The 20,405-nt window shown below is 50.4% G+C and overlaps 1 protein-coding gene across 9 annotated transcripts in view; it reads right to left on the bottom strand.

Moving 5' to 3' along the window:
- The window catches only part of Ank1 (ankyrin 1), a 119,527-nt gene that overhangs the window by 91,117 nt on the left and 8,005 nt on the right, over positions 1–20,405 (bottom strand). For 8 of the 9 annotated variants that reach the window (XR_007974107.1, XM_052162060.1, XM_052162061.1 and 5 more), the window contains exon 1: positions 4,606–4,659. The exons of the other annotated variant lie outside the window; for it this stretch is intronic. Coding sequence is in view for 7 of the 8 variants with exons in the window: in XM_052162060.1 (XP_052018020.1) it covers positions 4,606–4,644 (39 nt within the window). In the remaining variant the exon portion in view is untranslated. Of the gene's footprint in view, positions 1–4,605; positions 4,660–20,405 lie in introns of those variants that run through there. 9 annotated transcript variants of the gene reach the window in all.

Raw genomic sequence — 20,405 nt, 5'->3', positions numbered from 1 at the left:
GGAGGCGCACCCAGAGGAGAGAGGCAGAGTGGGGACTGAGCCTTGAGCAAGGCGGCCTTGAAGAGGACAGAACACAGAAAACCTCCCTTGTAGACGCAGGCAGCGTGGCCCTGTTTCTGCTTCCTTTAGAGGTTTGGCTATCCTGACTGGTAGGGATAGGCTCCTACTGTTTTGAGCCGTCTAGTTTGCGCCACATTGGTATCATGGCTGCAAAAAACTAATACACATGTTCATGGTCACATTCCCTAAACTCAAAAGAGTTGCAAGCCACAACCACTGATCTCAGATGCTGCTAAACAGTCCAGCACCAACCTCTCCCCGACAAAGGGCCTCTGTGCCACTGTCCAGAGCAAGCACACACTGTAGTGGGAAACAGTCATGAGTACTGAAGCCTTTCCCCAAAGCCTGTCTTCCCCAGGTCCATGTCTATTCCCACCATGTCCATTTGAATCCAAGGCACGCTCCTTTCCCTGCCCTGTCATGTCAGGAGGCCCTCCTCTCTCCTTCCTTGTGCCCTGTGGCATTTCTGTGCCTGGCTACGTTCCGGACTCCAGGGTTCTGTCTCAGCCCGGCCTTCGGATTCATCTTGTTTGCCTTCAAGGTCCCGCTGGGCACCTCTGCTACAGGACACTGTAGCAGAGCATGAAGAATTTAGTATCTTTACATCTAGAAATAGCAGGGAAGGAACTTGATTTTAGACTAAAAGATGTTTTATAAAATGTATTCTTTTCTAGTTTTAATTGTTCGCTTCTGGGAGCAGGTACCAAACCCTTTGAGCCCTTCAAAGTATTATCTAACCACAAGGCCAGCTTCTTCCTCGGGGCACTGGGGATGGGGGAGACAGGAAAAGAGGAGGCCCCGCCCACAGGCTCCCCGTCTCAGCAGAATCAGACCCAGCTTCTCCCTCGGATGACAGCTGCTGACTCAGAAGGGCTTTCTGGATCCAGCTAGAGGGAAAACACATTATTTACTTCCTAGGCAGAAGAGTGTTAAAGAGGCGCTCTCGGCCAATGAACTGGGGTTTTTTAAACAGCACAATAATAGGATTCACTTTAAGAACCTGAAAGTGTGGGGATAAAAATAGAAGCAATCTCAGGTACCATTGCCTGTTCAAAGCCCCGGTGATAGGGAAGAACAAGGCAGACAAGCAGGTGACCGAGCCAATCCACAGGAGAGTGGTTAGAGGGTTTCTGCAGCTCCTAGAGCAAAACCAGGACAATTCCAACGGCAGGCAATGGGCCAAGTGTACTGCCAATGGCACAGGGGCTGGGGATGGAAGCTGAGGCCTTACACACACGGGGCAAGTGTGCTCCCACTAACCACAGCCTGAAAGGTGGGTGTAACCGTCACCCCTGTTTGAGAACTGGCTACCCTGAGCATTGGAGAGGTGAATGACTCCCCCAGTTCTACAACTCAGTATCAGTCTAGGAAGATGAGCGTGACAAGTCTAGGAAGCCAAGGTGTGTTCCCAGTGGTATTTTATTTTATTGTATTTTATTTATTTTATCTGACTTTCCACTCAGGTAATTTTGCCAGGTATAGGGCAGGTAAGGGTGCAGTTTAATTTAGGTCCTACAGGTCCCATCCGTGTCTCTGAGCACTGTGTCAAGGCCAATATAGGCCTAGAAAGGAATCAGTTCATTTTAGGCTTCTCTCTCTGTCTCTGTCTCGTCTCTCTCTGTCTCTCTGTCTCTGTCTCTGTCTCTCTCTTTCATAGATGATGAAACTATGAACATAGGAATACTGGCTAATGCCACCTGGGTCATCAGAAGTAAGGTTCCAGGTAAGGCTGTGTCCCTTTGCCTTTTGTCTTTTGAAAAGAACAAGTAGTCAGGACACAGCAGCATTCTTGTAACGTAAGGATGTCACTCCCACTGGCTACTATGTGCCACGCCCTCTAATTCTACAATGGATTTATTGAGGTTCTATTTTAAGTCAGGTATCACATTGGGAGTGGGAGGAGTAAAAGAAGAGAGGGAGAGAGAAAGAGAAACACTTGGAATACATTCATGAGGGCCTCCTTAGAAGGCGGGCGTAGGATCCTCAGTCTACAGAGCAATGCCTCTGGTTGGCATTCAAGACTCATCCCCACTATCTTCTTTTTACAACCCACCCCCATCCCCAGTGCCCATCTGTCTTCTCCAATTTAACTCCCTGTGCCTGGGAGTCTAAATGGTTTAGCAGGGAAAGGGAGTCAGAAGAACCCGACGCCTTCCATTAAAAATACCGGCCTGAGTAAAGCACTAACCAGGAAAGCAAACATACTATGCATGTCCCTGGGCTCTGATGAACTAGAACAAAACTGCCAGCCTTCTTGAAGTTCACCCATCCCCTGCCAGGTAGTCTCAGAGGTTGCTATGAGAGAGGAGGCTGGCCTGGGGTCCCCAGAGAAGGTCTGCTCTCTGTCACTCAATCCACAGATCTTTACTACCACTGTTGGTTATGAAAGGAACATACACCCCACCCCTCCCCACTCAGGCTACTGTGCCTTTGTCCCGTCTTCATGTCTTCATTTCCCTCCCCTCCTCCCCAGCCTCAATGTGTGTGTGTGCACGCGCATGCATACTCCCAGGTATCTTCATGTGCACACGTGCATACATGCCTCTGTGTGTGTGGGTGCACGTGTGTATGCATGTGCACGTATGCGTGTTGGGATGGAGCATACATTTTCTTATGTGTCCAGCCCACATCCCTTCCATTTAATCCATGTACTATCTCTGAACTTCCTTTCAACACAAGTACAAAGCTCTTGTTACCTTTTAAGCTCTCAACATCAGTCGATTAATTGGCTCCTCCCAAGAATTCCTTGAGAATTCTCTCTCTCTCTCTCTCTCTCTCTCTCTCTCTCTCTCTCTCTCTCTCTCTCTCTCTCTCTCTCTCACCAGATGAAGTGGCTTAGCTCACCAAGAGGAGTGATTCATCCAGTCACACAACCAGCAGCGATTGGCCAGGGTTTGAATCTAGTGTATTTCCAGGGTATCTCTAACCACCTGCTTTCGTTTTCAAATGTTCCTAGGGTTCCTCTAGAGTTCAGCTCTAGCTAGAGGACACTTATTTGCCTTCAGAGGCTGTGTGTACATTGGAAGGAGGGACATAGAAGAGGAAGAAAGGGAATGGAATTGTTGCTGGGACTCGAGTTAGGGAGAGTTATAAGACAGGGCAAACCCTGGTTACCTGGAATACTCAGACTATCAAATTTGTACCTGTTGAGTGGATTGATTCTAACATAATAGCCATGGCCCAGGAAACTAGTCTTCTGGGAGGGGGACTCTGAGAACATGATAATAAATGTCAGTCTCCCTGTAACTCTGAGTGTGGTTCCAAATTCAAGGTAGGCCTGACAATGTTTCATTTCATACTAGTAGGGGAAACCCCGGAGACCTCCCTGGTCACACCTCCTCTGGGGTCTGAGCCTGGTCTTGTTAGGCAGAGCCTAACTTCCCCAATCAAGGTCTTGAGCATTCCTGTTTCCTTCTACAAAGATGGATGGAAACGAATCTGGCCAAAATGAAGTTTCTTTGGCAAAGCCTTCGTGGGAACTCCAGGAAAGACAATCTCATAGATCCTGGATGGGTGGGGGTGAGGTAGGGGTGTGGCTTACCCAGCAGCTCAGTACTAGAGCGCTCATCTATTAGCATGTATGAAGTCCTGGGTTCCACTCACACACGCAGCGTAAGTGCAAAATAAGCCTTACACCCAGGTCTGGTCCTCCAGGGCTATGTCAGGCCTCACATTAAAGTACAGCGTTCCAGCTTTGGTGTAGCCCTGGCTTTTATTCTTTCTATTAAGCAGAAACAGCAGTGAGGCTCGGGCCACCCTCATGCCTATGATTTCTTTCCAGAAAACTGGGATGTCAAAAAGCTTTGCAGTGCCCCCTAGAACCTTAACAGACCGCAATCGGATACAGTGACATGAAAATCAGAGATACCGCTGAAAAAGCAGCTATGTGAGCAGGAGCCCTGGGCTCCCCTTTGATCCCTGCAGGGACCTGTCTTGCCTTGGAGGCTATGTGGTACAGGTGTGTGCAAAGCTGGGTGGGGCCCCCGTGGAAAAGACCTGCCTGCCTGCCTGCCTGTCAATCCCCAGTTCCTGCTTTTCCACTAGATGTCCTGTGCCTCAAGTTGCCGGACAGAGTTTCCCCGTTGTTAAAACAAGAATAAGGCAAGGCTGGGCTCTGGCTTACACAGATCCTTTCCTGTGCCCCATTCATTTCTGCTCCCTAAGCGACCTCGGGGACTTGGGGGTTTCTAAGGACTTGAGTGAGGGTCAGGCTTGCTCCGGACAGGGTCGACAGTGCCTGTGCAGCTGAATCCACAGGACCCTGACTCTGTTCCCCAGTGAGGGGCAACGCGCCCCAGTGCAGCTGCCCCCTGCTCCAGCCAGCCTCAGGTCATGCCCGCGGGCGTTTCCGGGCCCAGCCGTGGCTGGCCGCAGCCTCCAGGCCTGAGGAATTTTCCTCTGGATTCCGCGGAGCCGCGGCGGTGAGGCAGCAGAAGGGCAGACCCGGCGCTTCCCCGCTCACGACCCGCCACCCCGAGACCCGGAAAGTTGGCACGCGCCCCCCCCCCACCGCCCCACCGTCCCCGCCTCCCGCCGGACACTCACCGCGGGGTCTGACCCCGACCTGCGCGGCCGCTCTGCCATCGCCCGGCGCCCGCTGACACCGGAGCTCCCTCGGCGTTATCTGCTGGGCGGCGCGGGGCGCGCGGGCAACTTAGGAGGCATCTGGCTAAAAATACAGCCGCCCCCCGCCCCCCTCCGCGCACGCCTGCTCCGGCGCCCGGACCCTGTGCGCGCCGCTAATGCCACCGGGTCATTTTCACTCCATTCTCGCGCCCGGCGGGAAAGAGCCACGATCCCCCGGGGGCAGGCCCTGCCGCTGAGCCCCGCAGGCCACCGAGCTGCAGGTGCGCCGGTGAAGCCGGGCACATGTGGCCAATGCGACCGACCGAAGAACTCCAAGCTGCACAGAGCTCTCACCCTGCCGCCAGGGAGCCCGCAGCAGGCCAGCGTGAGCTCAGCAAAGTCTGTTTGTGCCCCGTGGATAATTTGTATATTTCCAGCTCTTCCATCACATCCGAGACTCCAGATTGCAGAGCTTATTCCAGAGGCTGTGCCAGAGCCCGTGAACGAAGCTGAGGCGTTAGGGACAGGGGTGTTAATGTTCCTACTGCCTCCCTTTCTCCTCCCTGAGGTGGCCTGGTTGAAATACCACTAATGGCTCTGGACCTGGAGGAAGTACCCTGGTTTCTGCTCTGGAATGGTACCCACCTTTTCCTGGGGCATCATTTCAGGCACAGGGGTCAAAAGCATGTCAGGAGCTGGTGTAGAGTCAGATATGACACCAACGACTGTTCTAAGCAAGTCCAACTCTGACTGATAGGAAATGGTCAGAGAAAGCTGCCCCAAGGGACATCATGAGGCTCTTGCTCTCTCCAAATGACAATCTACGCCACACAAATGCTCTCTTACCCACCCTGTTGTCGGACCTGTCCAGCAGTGTCTTGTGTGAAGAATGAGGATTCGGGACAACTGTAAACTAAAAGGGCCATTACCCCGCTTTGTCCTCAGTCATCTGTGAGCTGAATGGACACATGCTGAGCTCAGAGAGTCACAGTGTGGCCCAAGCTCACCACCAGGAAACGGAAGGTCCAAAGCCCAAGCTAGACTGAGTCAAGATCCTTCCATGAACAGCTGTCTAAGTTTCCAAGGAAACTGCGCTGCTTGGGAAATGGCCCAGTGGGTAAAGCCCGAGGTAAAACCATGAAGACCAAGAGTGTAGACCCCTCCCCCCCCCCCCAGAACACAAAGAAATGCCAGACAGGCATGGTGGCCTCATGTGATCCTAGCACTTGAGATGCAGAGTCAGGGGATGCCCAGCGGAAGCTGGCTAGCCACGCTCTCTGGAATTAGCTGGCAAGCTCTGTGAGAAACTCTACCTCAATAAATAAAGTCAAGGAAGACACCTGACCTTGGTTCTCCACACCCATGGGTTCACACAGCAAGCATACCCACATACATGTGCACCCACGTACACATACTTATGCATAACACACAGATGAAAAATAAAAAAGTGTGCAGTGCCAGGAGAACCAAGGGGATGACCAGAAGACCACGGAGCCATCTAAAGTGTTCATCAAAGAAACGGTATAAATCCTGAGTGACAGTTGTCCAACCGGAAAGTATCTCTCCAGGTACCATAGCTCTCCAGGACCCCAGCACCACCAGAGGCTGGATTTGAAGACAGACACGTTCTACAAGACTTTGGAAAATGCCTATACTGCTATACCAAGGTGCCTCTTCCCTTCTTCCCCATTGCTGAAATACAGAACATGGTATAAATTCTTGCCTGGGTGCTCCTTAAAGCTGCCTCCTGCCTCTACTCAGAGCCTCTGCACAGAGAGTGTCAATTAATAAGTCATGGTTACCGGAACAGCCCTGATTGCAGCCCAGTAGAGCATCCCAGGGGATAACAAGCTCCTCTTCCAACATTAATATTTAGAGAGAGAAAGCGCCCTCCTCAAATGGAAGACAAATAATGTGTTTTGTTTTTTTTCACCTCCAAAACACCATGTGACTTGCAGAAAGAACTGACAGGCTATTTTCAAGCTATTTGAAGTGTGACTAACTTATTAGGATCTGTCTATTTAAAATGCACAATTTGGTAAGTTTTGACATCAGCACACCTCTAGGATACCATCACCATAATTAAAGGAAGGAACATACAGATGACCTCCAAAGTTTCCTGGGTTCCCTTGGTATCCAGTCTCCGCCTCCTGCCTGCTGGTCTTTATGTTTATCTTTAGCTTCGACACCCTAGCAGATATGTGGCAGTATTTCCCTGTGGTTTTAATCTGTATTTTCTTTAATAACCAATAACATCTTTTCGGGCTCATATCTATTGCCCATGTATCTTTTTTTTTTAGCAATACATTTGTTCATATATTTTGCTCATTTTAAACTGAATTGTTTTTCCTCTTATTTAAATTCTCTCTGTGTGTCTCTCTCTCTGTGTGTCTCTGTGTCTCTGTGTCTCTGTGTCTCTGTGTCTCTGTCTCTGTGTGTGTGTGTGTGTGCGTGTGCGTGTGCGTGTGCGTGTGTGTGTGTGTGTGTGTGTGTGTGTGTACACATGCGAATCATGCTAGGAATCAACCTAGTGTCCTTTCCCAAGCACGGCAGCCCCACACCACAAGTGAATTGTAAGCACCCACTGTGGAAACCGCTGAGGCATTGTGTAGTGTACTCCTTACTCTTTATAAGACTGGGACAGAGCTAGGCTAATTTCGAGGCTGACATTGTAGTTCATTTCACTCATCATCAGGGTGCTGTATGTCATGGGATGAAAGGGGTGCAGAAAGGATCAGGCTAGACCACTGAACATTCCATCTCCAAAGGAAGAGACAATTCAGCTCACACTTCATAGACAGCGTCTCTGTCAGGGCTACTTCACCATGGCAGAGGAGGCGAGTTTGTCATGGAAAGGACAATGGAAGCCGGTAGACTTCCAAGTTTCTCTTTGAGTACTGGGGACTTCGCCTCTGTTTCCCCACAAGGAACTTGCCCCCTCTATCCGCCATTGTTACTACATTCTTAGACCACAGATATGGCCTTGCTCTTTCTCATCTCCCATGTTTACCCTACATCAAGATGCTATACTTTCCAAAGCGCGTACCTACTGTGCCCAGAATAGCTGCTCACAACATTTGTGGGAATCTTCCCCAGCCCACAGCCCAGCCTTGGCGGGCTGAGGTAGGCGGGAGCGGCTGGCAAAGAGACTCCAGCCTCCTTCTTCTATCCCATGCTTTCACAGGCTCTGCAGTGTCTCCACGCTTGCCAAATCCTTTCCAGTCTTTCTGCGGTTCCCTCACCTTAGAAGCATAATGAAGTGCTGGGGTCCCAGCTGTAGAACTGAGTCACTTGAAATTACGTCAGGAGACTACGTGGGAGGCTCTGTAGCACACATCTCTCATCTCAGCACCCAGGAGACAGGGGTTGGAGGTTAGTGAATCGCAGGACAGTCTAGTCTACACGGTGAGACTTTGTCTCAATGGGGGGAGGGGCAAGGGATCAGTGGCTTGATAAAGTGGGACGTCCCCAGGGTGATGGGAACTTTGGACATTTATAGACTGTGCCTGCTCTCCCCAGACCCACAAAGGGCTTTTCATTCTCTAGCTCTTCCTAAACTTGGAGAACACTTTCTTTCTGTTTTTTTTTTTTTTTCTTTTAAAGTTCTCAGCTCATCATCTCTCCAGGATGCTCAGGTACAGGGTGAGCTCTGTTGACTAATCTGGTATGCAAGGCAGCTCTCCCATGAGCATGACGTCAGAGCCATGAACTGGGGTAAAGGCAGCGTCTGGGCGCCTTAGGTCCTTACCCTAAGTTGTGCCCTGCTACAACTTCCCCATTGAAACAACACGACTTGGAACTCACTTGACAGCAACAGAAAGCCTGCTTCCCTGGTGGCATAGCACCCTCTCTGTGAGCAAGGTTGAGCTGTGGCGTCCCCACAAGAGTGGCTGCATTTCCGAACATTGCCTTTCACCTCAGAAAAACAAACCAGTACTGCCTACCTGTCTAAGGGTCGTGTGGGTGACGTGAAGGTTCCCAGCAAACCCTGATATATGGTTGGTACCCAATCCGTGACAGCGGACACACTCTTCTCTTTCTATCTTCCCCCCAACTGAAGTTTTTTTTTTTGTTCTAAACCTTTCCTCCAGAGGTCTGGAGGGTCTCTAATCTACCCTGGACAAATTGAGGCCTAAAAGAGGAGCTCCCCTCCCAAAGGGTCTCCAGATCTCTGAGCTTTGCGTGTCTGTCTTCCATTTGTCATTCTCTACACAGACACAGCAGTTCTCAGGATGCAGCTACATAGACGCAGTCCCTCAGTAGCATCCTCCTGACCATCCACCAGAACAGCTTTTTCCTGGTCCCTTCTCTATCATTTCTGTCCATCACCTACACAGGGAGTCACCCTGGCTCCTAAGGACTCTGGGCACCATTGATAAGGGCGTGCCTGAGGTACTCCACCCTTTACTGAGAAAAGCAGGAGGTTTATCACCCTTAGGAACCATGAGTGGACCACCCACTGGAGTGTGTGAGGCACCAGGAGTGTCCCCGTGGGGAAAAGATCATTCCTCTCCTATGTAACTGTCATGACCCCTTCTCCTCGCCAAGTAACTAAGAAGGATCTTTCTGAAATGTTTCAGAAGACATTGCCTGTTTTGTTCTGTTAAAAGGCCGAGGGTTCAATGACACAGTCTGCACTCCACTCAGTATATACAAGGCCCTCAGCAAAATAAATAGGTAAATAGATGTTACACTGAACTGCATAAGAGACGCAGCATCACTGCCTGACACCCATGCGGCGCCTTCTGAACAGCATATTCAGATAAGGACCATATTCAAATAAGGACAGCAGAGAGGAGAGAGAAACCCTGGTTGTTCCTCTTTAACAGGCTGAGGTGAGCTCCCAGTAGCTAGTTGGGTAACCCTGGGCACCCAGCCTTCCTGAGGAAACCGATGGCAAGTGTGGGGACTATTTAGGGAGGTGACCAGGGCTGGGTATCAGGTCCCACAGCATTGGCACGGGTGTCTGTCATGTTCCTTTTAAGAGAGTTGGATACCTTGGAGTCTATTTTTAAACTCATAAGGAAAAAAAAAGCTGCATGGATTCCATGGGGGCCCTTGGCAAACTAGAAACAATTATGGTGGGGGCAGGGGTGCCAGAGCGCGTGACTGAATCTAGGACTTTCTCCCTGCATACACAGGGAGGTCTCCTTATTCCTGGGATCAGATACTAACACAGGATGACAGCTTGGCACAGCCTCGCTGGCATTTGAGTCTGAACGAGCCTCTTAGTTGGAAGCAGTGTCTATGCCGGCTCTGGCTTTTCAGTACCGAGCTTTGTGTTTTGTTTGTGTTTTGTTTTTTGAAACCTCTGAGTCCTATCGTGAAAAATTCATGTTTTTATATACCTGCCAAAGATCATATGTTCTGGAACACCTGCCCCTTCTAGCACTCGCAGAGACTCCAACCAAGAATTTGCCAGTAGCACCACAAACCAAGTATGACTTCCCTGACGGCCACTGCGCTCAGTGCCTGGGAAACCCAGTCCTTAGACTGGAGAGGCGAGGCCAGGAGATTGGACCAAGTGGCAAGTCTGCAGGAGACAGAATTATTTTCCCCATACTGAGCCATAAGCAGACTCCAGTGTCACTGTGCCTCATCAAAATTCCAGACGAGGAGCACAGACTGTTTTCTGTACAAAAGCAGATCGGAGCTTTAATATCCCTTTCTCCTTTTGGTGGAGAGGGAACCAGAATTCTTAAAGGAGGGCGTGCCTTGAGCTAGTAAATATTTCCCCGGGGGCCACCAGGGGCGAAGAAGGGGTGAGGTCTCCTTGCAGACCTACTCTCTCTGGAACTCGTAGGGTCCAACGTGGAGCAGCGCCTTCCTTGAGATGAGTGAGACCAAACAGAGTCCCAGATCAACCAAATGAGAGCTTCTGCCAGGCTTGGCCAAAACAACAGATGTGAGTCCTAACATTCTGGTGCCGCACACCAGAGACACCATACACAGGAGCTGAGCCAGAGTCTCGATGAATTTCATTCTTTCCCGTTTTAAAATGTGAGAAACAGCCCACTCCCGAGGCCAATAGGCTAAGCCGCTCAATGCTAGGTGAGTTGTCGCGGTGCCTGTTAGGACATCCTTAGAACCACTGTGGTCTAACCTGGAGCTGTGGTGCCTGCTTCCCACCCAAGAGCTCTAGGCCATGTGTCCAGAAAGAACCATATCCCAGTCTTCCCCCTCTGGCTTTCCCTACCCTCTCTATAAGATACGTGGCCAAGCCCAGGCCCACAGGAGGATTTTGTTTCTTGACCATCAAGAGAGTGAAGCACTCAGTTCTCTCATCGGCCCCACCTCCTGGTTAAGGCAGAGAAGATGTGGGGATGGCAGGAGGCATGTAGTTCTTTGAAAGTTTTTGGATATGAGGTCTTGCATAATCACCCAGGCTGTCCTTGAACCCACAGTAACCATCCTGTCCCAACCTCCGGAGTGCTTTAATTTCTGCCTCTCTCTCCCTCTCCCCCTCCCTCCCCCCCCCCCACTCACGCATGCACTACCTTGCCTGATCATGACTGAGATTCTAAGAGCACCCTTGTCTGAGAGCAGTAGACTATGCCATGCAGCTGTGCTTGTCTTCTGGGGGCAAAGCTGACCTCGTGTGCAGCTGACACTCAACTGCTGACAGGAAACCCAACCGTAGGGGAATGAAATGCTCTTAGAGCCGGGTGTGAGCTGTCTGGCCAGGGTGGTCCCATTTACTAAACCATCTCTGGTGTTTATAAACATTAAAGACAATTTCTCTATGGCCTGCCATTGTGAGAAAAACACAGACACTGGAGAAACTGCAACGTCACACTCTCAGTCGCCACGCTGACATGGAAACTTTAAGGTGCTAAAAAGACGTGACTACTGTGGTTCTTGAAGACCGCCCTGTAGGGACAGTCCTGTGGAGCAGTCAGGGCCAGTCAGTCACCCACTTAGGTCTCTCCGATACCAGAGCAAGTCCTCTTTAAGAGACGAGAGTTGATGAATGGTCCACTGCCAGGCCCAGCGACTGCTGCCTACAGCTGTCAGGAGGGGCCTGGGCCCTGAAGTTTGCCATTAGGAAAGGGGCCCTGAGGACCATGATTTGGATCCCTTCCACAGCACTGGCCAATGATGACTCCCCTTAGCACCAGGGAGATGTAGCTAAAGGAGCAGGAAGGGGAAGGCTTTGAAAATAATAGCTGGAGTGTATGAGCCAGCCGCTGTTCAAAGCACTTTAGATGTCACAACACGTTTAATCCTCCGCCTCCCCCGGGTGTCTACTATCATTACCTTCCCCCATTCTACAAAAGCTGCAGTAGAGACACCTTAAGGAACTTGCTCCCAAATCACCCAAGGGTGACGCGGGGGTCTGGGCTTGGCCCTTTCAGAGGGGCTGAAGGTGTTATTAGATAAGGCGACAAAAGTGAATCTCGGCCTTTTTCAGGAGGAACTGCTGGAGTATCATCCTTGAGGAGTCTCCTCAGGCATACAAGACCCCAGACACTCATTTTTACTCGGTCAAAGTGGACATGTTATGGCCCTGTCTACAGAAAGTAGGCTTCCCAGAATCTGGTGACACAGAGGGCGTCCTTTTCGAGAACAGTGGGAAAAGAGTCTCTCCACAATGAACTTGCTCTAACCGGCTTCTCTCACTAAGCTCACTGCACTTAAACACAGATGACAATTCCTGCTTCAGCCACACGACCCCAGTCAGGAGGAAGGAGGTCTCCAAAGCAGCACTAAGCCTCTCCTGCGGGTCCCGTGTCCTCGGATAGGACGCATTGGTTACTTGTCTTCACTGCTGGTACAAAATACCTGGCGATTTCGGAAGGAAGGCTTTGTACTGGTTTATAGCTGGTGCAGATGTGTCCCATCATAGCAGGGCAGGCACAGTGCTGAGAGGAGATGGAGACAGCTGGTCACATTGCTCCTACCATCAGAGAGCAGCGGTGTGTGTGTGTGTGTGTGTGTGTGTGTGTGTGTGTGAATGTTCAGCTCCTTTTTCTCTCCATGAACACCAGAGCCCCAACCTGTGAGCCTGTAGTGGGTGGGGCTCCCCACCTTGATTCACCTAACCTGGATAATCCCCCCATGGGTATGCCTGGAGGCTAACCTGAGCTGGATAATCCCTTGCAGACATCCCTAAAGATTACCCTCTAGGTGATGTATATTTCATCACGGCGTCAGTCTAGATTAACCATCACAAAGTGACTGAGTAACCCACAAGGCGGGTCACTTTCCTTCCACTCTACTGGCTATAGGCTGACTTCTGAGGTGTCTTCTCTCTGCCCAGCACCATCATAAGTACAACTCAGGTTAAGCTACCAGTCTGGATGGTCCAGCTTAGACCGTCATATCTCTGCCCTATTTTCTCTGCCAAGGCATGGAGAGCAGGCGCCACACATAATATTTTATATGGGTCTCATCCTTCTTAATAATTGCATGGAGACCATTACCTTCCTTTTAATTTTAGTGTATCCTGGCTGGCTCCTTCTTTGACTATCTTTTACTGCTGTGCTAATGTCTCCTCTTTTATAGTTATTTAAATAAAAAGGCAAACACTTGGCTATAACGAACAAAACTCCACCCTGCTCCCTTACAGAAGGCCGTTGTCTCCCACAGTGGGAGATGCCCCCCTCCCCCAAGATCCACCCAGACACCTCTAACCAGCATAACAACAAAGCAGATCTGGATGTTCCCTCCCACTCCAAGTGCTGTCTTTAGCCAGTGTCAGCAATGGGTAACCCCTTTTGGAGCTGGGAGATCACAGAGATCCTAAAACCTTACAGACTACTGCCATGCTTCCGGTTACCCCCTCGCCCACAAAGAAACTATAATAGTAAGACCCTATTGCTAAAGATACTGCATTCCTTCATCACAGAACACGGAGAGACCAAGCTGGTACTAACCTGGAAGCCTCGCCCTACTGTCTAGCGTTGACAGTGCTAGAGGGTGCTCTCTGCATGCTATTGGGGAGAAAGATGGGGCCAAGAAATTGGGGCTGGACAGGTCATAGCTCTAGGGGAAAACCCCAGGACTTATTCTGCATATACACACCAGTTAGTCCTCATTGGAGAAGCTGCTCTTTCTGTAGATAATGATCAGGGACAGAGATCCAAGACTAGTTAAGATGCAGAGATTAGGAGAGTGCAGCTCAGCCCTAAGTGGGACATCTGCATCACAACCTTTCTTCCCAAGACTCAGGGATGATTGCAAAAGAGCAGGCAGAATGACTGTGGATGACTATAAGGAAACCATTTTGGGGGGGGGGGGATATCATAGGGCAATTGTGAATGTGAGCTCACGTCGGTTGTGGTGACATTCACAAGATCTGTACATGGTCGAGCCAGACAAAAGAAAGAAGCTACAGCTTTAGGATTGGAAGTCAGCAGGGAGAGCCAGGTCTGTGGTGCATGCGTGATGTTCAGCGTCCTAAAGATGCGGACATCCGGGTTGTGAGTGACTAAGAGGCTCGGAGACTCTGAGAAGCAAAGAGAAGATCTAGCTGGGACCAAGCTGGAAGGCAGTCTTGGGAGAGTCTATTCTGTTGGTGGTTTGGCACACCCGGTGTTGTGTCCAGGACACTTCCGGTATTCTCCCCACAGGCAGTGCAAGCAGCCTTCAGGTTCTCTCTGGAGAGTGGCCCGAGCTCAGCCAACCCAAAATCAGACCAAGTTCACCTCTTCTAGATTTTTTTCTTTAAACCTACATCCTCCGATCATTACCTCTTCTACTCCAACTGAATTCATAAATAGGACAGCATGTCTCTAAGGCCTGTAGGAGTTTGCTGCGTTAACCCGAGTGACTCAGGATATAGCATCCACTCTCTCTCCTCCCCCTCATATGAGGCATCTCCCATGCTGGAGGGAGGGTAGGGTTTAGTGGATCCCTGGTGGGTGTCACTGTGGGTGATGAGGTAATGGTTTTCCTGAGTAGGAGGCTCCTCAAAGGAGCTCTTTCTCCCAGGAGTTGCTTGTTTGTGTCCTTGGAGGGGTGTGTGTGGCTTGTTAGTGTAGAAAGCTTGGAGCGTGGCCCTACAATTTCAGATAATGGGTCAAAATTGACTGGAGGGTGTAAGACTCAGTTGCTTAGGAGAGTGGTGAGATAAAGGGAGAGACGGGAACAGGGTGGGGCCTGGGATGCTGTAGAATGAAGGGCAGGGGTGGGACTAGGGAATGGAGCAGGGAATGGGGTGGGGGGGGGTGACTGTTGGCAGTTGGGTCTAGGAAATGCAGTGAGAAGAGTAGAAAACCACCAGCCTCACTGTTCTTTCTGTGGGCAAGAGTGCTTGGACTTTACTAACGGAATTACTTAGAGGGAGTATAGGCAGATGCACACTTGTGCAAGCTCTCATTGTCTTTACTAGGGTCTCCCTTCGGAAGGTTACAAGAAGGGGCTCTACGAGAGAAGAAGGCAAGCTTCTCTGAGGCTGGGACTTCCCAACCCCCCTGTCACCTGCGGGTGTGTGTGGGGGTCGTGTCCCCCTGTCCAGGTCCTTTAACCTCCCTTCTTCTCAAGTTCTCCCAGAGTCCTGGCAAATCCCTGGAGTCTTGACTAGTAGCCTCTTGTGTTAACTGTGTCATGACTCCAAGCGACACCTCTTGAATACTGTCTGAACCCACTGCCCTGGGCCAGCAGAACTGTGCACTCAGCAACTTGTCCCCACACCCCAGGGTGTCAGGTGCCATGGAAGAGATCTCTGCAGGCCTTCAAGGCTCTGGGGACCCAAGCTCAGGTCTCACTCTCCTCCCAAAAGATGCTTAAGCTGTGCGACAAGTCTCTGAGCCATATACCCTCCTCAGTTTCCACCTCCACAAACTGAGATCTCATGTCCTAGTGGGACCCACATGGAGAACTGACTCAGCCCTGGGCCCAGCAAGCCTGTCTCTTGAATGTCTATGACCCCCAACCAAGCCCTAGGTAGTTTGTGATTGTGGGAGGAATGGGTGAACTTGCCTACATATTTATCTGGAAGATCTATTACATTGAGGTTTTTTTTTTAACCTCATCTTATACTCTAATCATCTACACAAATCTGAGTAGCTGAAACACAAGTCTGGATCCCAAACTAAGGAATTTTACCATCTTCAGTTTTTGAAATTTGGTGTTTCATTGACTTGATCATTAGACCCCAGCTAATAAACAAAGAAACAAACAAACAAACAAAAAACCATGCAGGTCCATATCTTTACCTGTACCTAAGTAGTCCAGGCATTTCCAAAGTCTCTGCACTGGAAAGACATCTTTGCTCATCTCCAGTCCATCCCCCCTGCCTGAAAGATTCTTCCATATCCACGGAGAGCTATTAAACCACCCATGTGTGGACTACGGAATTCCTGCTGGCTCAGGAGGAGAAAGATATAAGACTTTGGATTAAGCCAGTTCTCCACAGAGGAGACTGTGGTAACTACACACAGCAAGCATTGTTAGTCAGACCATCCTGCCAGAGCTCCAGAGTTATCTAGCTGGTAATGAACAGAGGGGTAAACGCTACGGAGGTCACTGGGGACCCACCCTCTCTCCCATGTATTGACAGTCTGGGAGCATATACCTTCCCGGGAGTGATCTCATCAGTGGAAAATGCTCTCTCTCCCAGAGTTAGAATCTACTCTGATCATGCACTAGGTACACCACAGCTGAGTCTGGTCCTTCTGAGGCAGCGTAGGGAGAATGGATTTCAGCTGTGTGAATCTTTTCTTCTCTCCATGACATTTCACCTTTCCCTGCATGGTTCCAGACTCTTCCCTTGCCAACTACCTTCTTGCATTCCTGCCTTCTGTGACAGAACCTGAACACCATTCTGAGGCTGTGCTTCCCAAAAATGTGCTCCCAGGAACACCAGCCTCGACACCCACTCTGACCCAGGAGGCACGCTGGAAGAGTAGATGTAGAAACCCATGAGCCAGCTGAGCGGTCTAACCCTCAACTGGAGTCTAAAAACCATCACACCAATGTTTCCTGCGAGTGGACTCCTGCAGGCTGCTCCTGCCTCCTTGTTCACCCCAATTCCACTCACACCCCCAGCCTACCTGGCCTCAAAGAGCCAATAGAATAAAAAAAAAAAACTCCACAGCCTACTTCATTTAGAATAGCCCTGGTTAAAGCAAAGCATCCTTTAGGAGTCTAATTGGCTAACCTTACAATAAATCCCATAAGGCATTGCACATATGATCCTCACGTCTTTCTTCTGTGAGGGCCATGGCACAATTGCACACTACCACCACAGCACTTTAGCATGGTGAATCTGTCAGTGAGCTCCCTGGCAGGTAGTGGGAAAGGTGGGAGAAAACGATAGGTCATTTTCAGGTACTTTTAGCGCATGTGAATGGTCAGAACCTCTATACAGGGGAAGACTTCTCCGTGCCTCCGCCACTGCTGTGTGTAAAACATTCATATGCATTCGGGAACTAACCCCTTACAGGGGCCGCGGGGTGACACTTCGGAAGATTGAGTAAACACACTGTAACACAGCTGCTTTGTGTGTCTATATGCTTGTGGAGGCGTCTGGGGTTTGATTTTTGGAAGTAGAGATAACTTCTCTACTCAGCGGCCCCAAAACAGATTTTTGGAAGGAATGGAAAGGAAGTCGACGAAGGCCCCAAAGGCAGCTACCTGCATCCTGCGTCAGCTCACAGCTCCCACCCTCAGAGCCAGTGCCTAGTGTTCCGGCTCCTTGGAGTCCCAGTGGGACGCCACCGCGTGGAGGACTGCCCTTAGCAAGCCCTGATTGTCCTCTAGGGTCCCTGCTTTCCTGCCTGTCGTATGCCCACGAAAATCGAGTGGGGTATTAGGGAAGAATCCATGCCTAGGAGCCCCGTTACAACAGCCATTCGGCCTTGAGTAAATGAGCAATAGTTCTGGACCTCCGAGTCCTTATCTGTCAACTGCCATGATTTGTGGGTCACACCTGTGTGGGCAGAGACCGCAGGCTGCCCAAGGACCCAAGGAGCATTTTCCATTCTGACTTTGCCTTCACAAGCTCAGCGTCCATTCTGACTGACTGACGCTTCCTAACCTCTGTCCGTCACTCCCTCTCCGCTGAACGCCCCACCTCCCAGCTCGCCGCCCCACCTCCCAGCTCGCCGCCCCACCTTTGGACTCCATTGGACTCTGCTGTCCTCCACACAGGGAGGTCTAGCCATGACCAGCCCGCAGCCAGGATCCTGCTCTAAGTTTTTCTCTCATTTAAAAAAATATTAAATTTATTTATTTATCCATTGTATGGTTATGTGAGGATATGTGTGTCACAGTGCACATGTGGAGGTCAGAGAACAGCTTGTGTGACTCAATATTCTCCTCCTATCATGTAGGTTCTGGGGATCAAACTCACGTTGTCAGGCTTGGTGGGAACCACCTTTCCATCTGGGCAGCCCTCTGTCCTCCCAGTTTTTGACGCAATGGAATTACAAATCCTGGACTGGCCTTAAACTGTTGGCAATCCTCCTGCATCAACCTCCAGAGTGTTGGGGTGACAGCGTTACTATAAATGCCATAAGATCTGGCTTTCTGTTTGCTGGGGACCCACTATTGCTCACTGAGGCTCTGACATCATTCAAAACACCCTGAAGAGCCGAGATAGGCCTCCCCCCCCCCCCCCCCCCCGTGGATCCGGTGCCCCTTCCCCCTAGTCTCCAGTGCTAACACCAAATCTGCCCTTACAGCCAATTCAGGGCAACTTGCCCATAGCCCTCCCTCTTGCAAAGCTCCCCCTCTTCTGAAACTCCCAAGATGACCCCATCTGAACTCTGGACCTCTGCATTTGGGTGGTGGCTGCCTTAGCTCGACTCAAAGCTCTCAACGGTGTGGAAGCCTCTGTTGCAGGCTACTTCAAGGCTGCCTCTCCTCTCCCTGAGCCTTCTCTATCCCAGAATGCTCAGCAATCGCTTATCAGGCAGGAAAGGCACGCTATCCAGGATAGGGAGGGAGGACCGGAGCCAAAGACTCAGGACTGATATGGAAGCTTGGGTGAGTGGCAGGGAGGGGAATCCTGGGAAATCCCTGCGTGTTGCCCCGGAGCCCTGAAAGGACTGCGTGGAGAGGAAGCTTACTAAAGCGGGGTGTTCTGAAGGCAGACCTCCCACGCCCACCTACAGCAGTTGTCAGTAATGGCTGTGAGCCCAGGGCTGTTAAACAAGCAAACAAACACAATTAGCTCCGAGAGGCAAAGCCAAGACATGAGCCGCAACTTAAGGCCGGCCCAGGCGTTGCTGGCTGCGCAAACATCCCGTGTAGTAAAATGCTGGTGACCAAGGGCCTGGTGCCCAAACATCATATGAGTGAGGTAAAGAGCAGGACTCAGCTTGATTGGCTTAAATCCTCACCGAATGTCACTTTGTGCCTGACACACCCAGCGCAATCTGCTAACACAGCTCAGTGCCTAACACCAGGTGCTGCCGTGGGAGTCAGCGGCAGGTACCTAGGTTGATGCTTCATATGGAAAAAAAAAAAAAAACAAGAATGTTGAAAGCAACGTGAGTGTTCAACACTGAGATAAACAGTCCCAATGGACAGTGGGAAGCCAACCTCTCCCGTCCACTCATCACCCCAGCAGGAGCCGCTTTCACAAACCCGGACAAAGACTGGAGCTCTGGCAGAAGGCTGTCTTTATGGGAGAGTCCACACAGAATTAAGGTGCATGGAGCAAACCTTCCTTAACAAATGGGCACATTTTCAAATTCTCCATGCACACGCTTAAAGAGGGGTCTTTCAGTTTTAAGAACTGCAAGTCTTGATTTTGCGCAAGAGATCCCAAACAGAAAGGAACCAGCTGCTGGGCGGAGCCAGAAGGGACCAGAGGTGGAAAAGCATTTATACCAGCAAAAGAAGCAAGGTCATAGAGAGTAAATCCCCTGCGTATTGGGAAGGTGTATTGTTAAAGGCACAGCCATGTCACAGATCGACACCAGGGATCTTTGCCACTATGGGAGTGGCAAAGTCTTCCCTGGGTGTGGCTCAGAGGGACTGGAAAGCCATCCTTGGGTCCTAGTGTAAATGCTGATAGTCTGTGCAGAAAAAGACCACCATGGCTCTACCCCCATGTTTACAGTCTGAAGATTGATGTCCTATAGAGGTGGCTCCTACTGAGATTAGCTAAACCCCCTGGTTCAGCTGTATATAACAACCCGGCCTCCTGGTTAACAACCCTGCCTCCTGGTTCAGCTGTATATACCAACCCTGCCTCCTGGATTAGCTGTATATAACAACCCTGCCTCCTGGTTCAGCTGTATATAACAACCCTGCCTCCTCGTTCAGTTACATGCAATAACCGGTCTTCCTGTTCAACTGTATGTAATAAATGCACCGTCGTTCAAGGAGCCACAGCTTCTCCATCTGAGAGCCGAGGTCACATGACCCCAGCGTTGCTATGTGTCCACGTTTGTTTCTTCTTCATTCTTGCCCCATCCCTGGTCAGGGTTCCAGGACCCGAGCCATGCAAAGACACGACACAAGTTGAGGGGCAGCTGGCCTAGAGGCTAGCAGTCAAGTCTGCTTTGTTGGTGATTCTGTTGAAAGCTTAAGGGAGCTGGGCTGGCAGCTCCAAGCTAACGGATAACCCTGCATGTCAGCTTGCTCACATTTGACAGTGAAAAGATCAGCGAGCATTGTTTCTTCTACTCTGTGCCTCTTCAGGCCCAGCTCAGAAGGAAGCCTAGCACATACTGATTCTGATGTGTTGAACCCCAGTCCCAAATCCGACTATGTAACAGAGAAGGGTAAGGCACCAGGAACATGCGATGCCACACTGCTTTCTGGGAAGAGGGCTTGCATTAGTATATGGAATTCAATAGAGCATCATCAGACATCCATGACAG

This window comes from Apodemus sylvaticus, chromosome 18 (genome assembly GCF_947179515.1).
Source record: "Apodemus sylvaticus chromosome 18, mApoSyl1.1, whole genome shotgun sequence".
Lineage (NCBI taxonomy): Eukaryota > Metazoa > Chordata > Mammalia > Rodentia > Muridae > Apodemus > Apodemus sylvaticus.
The sequence above is the reverse complement of the archived record's forward strand: the minus strand, read 5'-3'. Positions and strand labels throughout refer to the sequence as shown.